General features: G+C 39.9%; 1 protein-coding gene across 2 annotated transcripts in view; it reads left to right on the top strand.

Moving 5' to 3' along the window:
• The first annotated feature begins 695 nt into the window (after window positions 1–695).
• Window positions 696–6,000, top strand: part of LOC114666741 (SLAM family member 5-like) — an 83,423-nt gene continuing 78,118 nt past the window's right edge. For both annotated transcript variants that reach the window (XM_051919923.1, XM_028821720.2), the window contains exon 1: window positions 696–1,067. In XM_051919923.1, coding sequence (XP_051775883.1) covers window positions 923–1,067 — 145 coding nt within the window. In that variant the 5' untranslated portion in view covers window positions 696–922. The remainder of the gene's footprint in view (window positions 1,068–6,000) is intronic.

Below are 6,000 nucleotides of genomic sequence, written 5' to 3'. Positions count from 1 at the left end.
AAGATGCCCCACCATTGACTCCCATCCCTATTCCAATTGAAAGCACCGGTTCAGGGGAGCATAATGATGGCAGATCTGGATCTCAGGAACATGTCCCTCCACGGCCCAGACGCAGAAGAAGGCTACCAAGACGTTTATTGGATTTTGTGATCCCTCGGGGCGAGGGACTGGGGGGGGGGGGGGGGGGGGGTCAGTGTGACGTACTGTAATTAATGTTTTCTGTTTACTCTGTTTAGGGAAGGCTTCGTGTTTTTTTATAACTACATAGAAAGATAGAAGGTGCATGCGCAGGGGGAAGGTGGAGACAGGAAGGAGGGGGTGTGGTGGGGGTGTGTGTAGGACCCTAAAAAAAAGAAAGGAGCGGAAGGTTTTTTTATGGCTGTTCTGTCCAGTCTTGTTTAATAAACTCAGCATTTTTGGAGCACCACGTTTTCCAGCACTTGTTTTGTGTCTCACCCTCCCTAGTCGCTACAATACTTTATGTGCTAGAACCTAGCAAACCTTCATCCGCAGCCACAGTAGCTACACTGCGCAGACGGACGGGAATTAAGTTGAACTCATATATGAGAAAGGCTCATAATGACGTAATAAAATTAAGTTCCAGCAAAGAAAAAAAGCGATACATTCTACAGGCAAAGATACTTAGACTCACACATCGATTGAAATTGTCAGTGTGTTTTTAGGTAATTTGCATGTGTAATTGTATTGTTACATCTAAACCTTTTAATTATTTTGTAGTTTTATAATCAGAAAGCACTCCTCAAACAAAACGGAACAGGGAGAAGAAGCCGCACTCTTCAGAGAAGCTGTCGCCACACACGTAACGAGGGACTGCACTGTGCTGCTATTTATAGCCTGCTGACAGGCGTGTTTGTTCTACTCGCGATTTTCTGAAACCAAAAACGGATAGAAGCATTTTTATATGGTGATCTTGCTGAAGGCTTTGTTCTTCAAACGTATATACTTCAGAGAAAAGAAAAATCAAGAGTTTGTTAGGAGTAAAATGTGTCGGATGATTCGCCTGGAAAGTGTCATCCGAAGACCGTGCTTATGCTTAATATTGTTCGGTAAGTAGAAGAGGTTAAAAATAAAACGTTATAATTAAATAAAGCAATCAAAAGTAGAATTTACAAATAATGCAGGATTTATTCCGATAATTCATCCTCGCGTCTTAATTTGCATTTTTAGAAGTCTCTTACTGTGCAACCTACTTGTCGGCTGTCCAGCAAGTGCGTGCGTGTGTGTCAGAGAGTGCGGTACGGGCAATTAACGTCCACTCGGCTATGCCTCGCTGAAGTGTTTCAGACATTGTTGTCTTGAGGGCTTTCTTTGTATGCCCAACAATATACATAAACTTTGAACATAGTGCACATTAGGAGCCATGTAAATATTACTCCTGAAGGAAATGCAAAGACGGACACGTCCAGGATTACAGAAAAGGCCCAATATTACTTTTTTAATTACAAATTTTCTTTTTTTAATGACTCACTTTTTGTAATTGGGTGGATTTAGAGTTTCAATTTTATATGTACAACCTAAAGAAAAAACGGTGACTCGTACATACAGTATATATGGGATAAGATTTCCAGGGAAACAGGGATGACTTGCTAAACGAACTGACTGAACCAACCTTACAATGCACTTAACGGAGTAGCAAGGATGCAGAACAATTGTATGGCATATGAAAAGAAGATGGACACTGTCATTTGTAGCGAGGTGAAGCGTGTAAACAGAGGTCTAACGCCACATTAAAAATTGAATGTTGATAGAATGGCACAATGACGAAGTGAAAGCTGAAACTTAAAAGTGCGCTAATGTTAAAGTTAAAACAACGGCTAAGTTGTGTTTGTGGTGTCAAGCTTACAAATGCAAAGTGCACAAAACAGAAGTAAAATGAACTGTTAAAATGCATTATGGTGTGCTGATTATAATCCGGATAGACAGTTCCAGGGTGGCAGAGTTTGGATAACTTCCTTAGGAAGTCTGAACATTCTTTTTCTGTCAGCACGTTTAAGTTCCTGGTTAAACTTGTTTTGCTCCCACTTCCCAAAGGAGATTTCGTTGTTGGCATGGTAGGTGCCAGGCGTGCTCTGTTGATGTTCAGAATCAATTCCTGCTGTGTGCTTTTCGCTGCTTGGATTGCCACCAGCACACCGCTGCTCTGCACAGAGTGTCAGCATTTTGTTGCACTGGTCTCACATCTACTGTTTTGAGTCTTGTGCTTGATGCTGTCAGTATAGATTTCAATTTCTTGCTGATTATGTAGTGAAATGTGGCTAAGAAATGAGTAGATGGTTGGATGGAAATGTATATTTTTGATATTGTTTTACACTTTAGAAAGACTTATTCTCCTTATTCTTTAATCATACTGCCAAAACAATATGAACAATACATAATAATGATAACAACATTCTGAAACTAATGAAATCCTACCTGAGGATTTAAAAAAGGGGCAGAATCCATGCTTTATTTCAATTGCAATACCAAGCAAGTAATGATGTCATTTCTAATATAAAAACTTAATAAGCAAAATATGCAAACATGGTGTCTCTCAAAAACTGCATTTTTATCTTATAAAGAATGTTATTTATCCAATAATTTTAGTAGATGTTTTACATTTAATCGGACATGTTAATGGTATTTTACATTTAATTTGTAATGAGGTATTAAAAGGATAAACGTGTCTACTGTATATCAAAGTTCATTTGTAGTTTAGAATTTCTTGCCCTCACTATCCTAAATTGAATTAAACAGATTTGATGTTGTCAAATGATGTAATTCCATGCCACTTTTTGTACAGAGAGGCTCAGATTCAAGTAAATGTATATTTTGATCGGTATGCACTGTGTACCATATGTTACTATTCAGCAGGGAGTGGAGACTGCATGCCACAGTGACAGGCTTTTTTTTTCTTTAAAATTATTTCAATGTCACAGGCTGTATTGGTAATTTTTTTACTGGGAGAATTCAAAGTAAAGTCGCCAGTGAACATATTAGTGATGTTGCCACAGACCTCTGTGCCTCTGTGCTCAAGTATCTATGTTCTAATGACATTGATGGTGACTCTTAATGGCCTCTGCTGTAGACTGGTAGAGGAACGGTTCCTGCCTTGCATCTCATTCTGTTGAGATAGACTCTGGCATCCCATGATATTTGAATTGCATATAAAAGAGTTTGGAAAATGAATGGATCGACTCTTATGAAGATATTGTGTATGCTGAAGAATTTTTCAAAACTCATAGAAAGAATTTATTTTTGACATTCAGATGACATGTTTAACGTTGCTTTCATTACAACACTATACAGTCCTTTCCCATGAGAGAAATACAAGTCAGAAAACACATCTCCATTCTTTGGAAATCATGAGTGCTAGCAAAACAGCCTACTTCTGTTCATCAGGATTGCTCAGAAGACCATTATTAAGGCCATTATTAAATATAATTTACTTCCAGTTGTTTTCTCAAAATGACAGCACGACTTTCTCAAAAGTAGTACAAACAAGTTTTTGCAGCTGAGAACAGTTTTAAAGTGTCAGGCTGTGTGAGCATTTTCTGTAGATGGTGCAGGGCCGTCTTAACACATGGGCACGCTGGGCAGTTGCCCGGGGGCCCCATATGCTAATCCTTGTATGTTGTGACTTGCTGAGTGGTTGTGTAGGTAGGAGTCCCAGTGCACTATTTTGCCCGGGGGGCCTATAGTGCTGTTAAGATGGCCCTGAGATGGTCACTGTATTTCCACATGCTCTTAATTGATGTTTTTTTATTTTGTAATCACTAGGGGCCTTTGCCCCCTGCTCACTTCGCTCAACAACCCTCCTGGCCTGTGCTACGTGCCAGCCACTTAACATCTCTGCCACTTGTGTATGTGGATTTCACTTTCACCAAACAACAAAATTTCTTGTGGATCATTGGGAAGAAACACTACTTTTCCCCGATGGCAACACAAATTAGACGATTTACAAGTCTCCGACTTAAAGTTTAAATCCAAACAATATATTCGATCTCTTTTCACTTTTCCGTTATTTCACCAAGTAATGATTTCCGTTTATTTGTGCTAATGCAATCTTTACTATCATTTTTTTGAGACTTTCGAATTTTAGTACTTTCATTATCTCTAACCTGCTTTGCATGTGTATCGTGCCAATGTTTTTGAATTGTTTACGATGATCTACTTTGTCATCTACTCTTTGTCTTTTATTTCCGGCCCCAGGTGTGGTTAAATCTATTGCCACAAAGTCTTGTCGTGACAGGTATCTCTCTGAAAAAGTCACGTCTCATCCCAGGCTAAAAAGTCTTGTCTCGTCCCAGGATTTTTTTATTATAATAGCGAGATATTCTTACTAAACAAACTTTTAAAAGAGACAAAATGAATAAATAAAAAAAGGTTTTGGTGTAATAATAAAATGAAGGAACAGGGTAGTGATCCTCAGACTGTACCCACCCAATGGTGTCAACCTACCCTTCTGATACAGAGTGAAACTGTACACATTGGAGGCCCATAGAGACTGACTAATCAAAGAGACTGGGCAAGGGTCAGCAGCCTCCCATCTCCCAAAAGATTTACATGTGACTGCCACTTCTCTATACTGGAGCAAGACAACCCATTTATCCTCACTGCTGAGAGCTCAAGAAGGGTTAGATAAGGGAAAGAGGTTTTAGGAAAAGGAAAGTAGATTACAAGCAGGAGGCTTGAGCCAACATAAACATTTTACCAATTGCAAATAGCCTCTGCTTAGAGGAACACGGAGAAACAGTGGATATGTCCAAGAGGAGAGGGCAAAAGCCACTCTTAACCGAAAGAACTGAACCAAGGCAGATAGCTAAATAGAACTAGTAACATGAGTCTATGGAGGCATTCCCAGAATATATGCAAAAACATGCCTGGGAATTCCAGTGAGCTAAGATGACAATGGGCATTCTCGGCCAAATCCATGGCTTTCTAAGTGTAATCTTTAAGTGGAAGAAAAAACTAAACTTTTGAATCTGTAAGTTTTGTAAGAAGCAGAGATACTCTTAAAAATACTTCTCTTAGAAGTAGGAGGGCCAGAGGAAAACTCACATTGCCATACTATGATAGAAGGTAAAGGATAACAAGATGCTTGGCATTGGGTCAAATATAATATAGCCATTGGTTGCATAGATAGATAGATAGATAGATAGATAGATAGATAGATAGATAGATAGATAGATAGATAGATAGATAGATAGATAGATAGATAGATAGATAGATAGATAGATAGATAGATAGATAGATAGATAGATACTTTATTAATCCAAAGGGGAAATTCACATACTCCAGCAGCAGCATACTAATAAAAAACAATATTAAATTAAAGTGTAATAAAAATGTGGGTAAAAAAAAAGACAATAGCTTTGAATAATGTTAACGTTTACCCCCCTGGGTGGAATTGAAGAGTCGCATAGTTTGGGGGAGGAACGATCTCCTAAGTCTGTCAGTGGAGCAGCACAGTGACAGCAGTCTGTCACTGAAGCTGCTCTTCTGTCTGGAGATGACACTGTTTAGTGGATGCAGTGGATTCTCAATAATTGATAGGAGCCTGCTGAGCGCCTGTCGCTCTGCCACAGATGTCAAACTGTCCAGCTCCATGCCAACAATAGAGCCTGCCTTCCTCACCAGTTTGTCCAGGCGTGAAGCGTCCTTCTTCTTAATGCTGCCTCCCTAGCACACCACCGCGTAGAAGAGGGCGCTCGCCACAATCATCTGATAGAACATCTGCAGCATCTTATTGCAGATGTTGGAGGACGCCAGCCTTCTAAGGAAGTATAGTCGGCTCTGTCCTCTCTTGCACAGAGCATCAGTATTGGCAGTCCAGTCCAATTTATCATCCAGCTGCACTCCCAGATATTTATAGGTCTGCACCCTCTGCACACAGTCACCTCTGATGATCACAGGGTCCATGAGGGGTCTGGGCCTCCTAAAATCCACCACCAGCTCCTTGGTTTTGCTGGTGTTCAGGTGTAGGTGGTTTGAGTCGCACCA

Source organism: Erpetoichthys calabaricus, chromosome 16 (genome assembly GCF_900747795.2).
Source record: "Erpetoichthys calabaricus chromosome 16, fErpCal1.3, whole genome shotgun sequence".
Lineage (NCBI taxonomy): Eukaryota > Metazoa > Chordata > Cladistia > Polypteriformes > Polypteridae > Erpetoichthys > Erpetoichthys calabaricus.
Note: the sequence above shows the minus strand (reverse complement) of the source record. Positions and strands in the feature narration are given on the sequence as shown.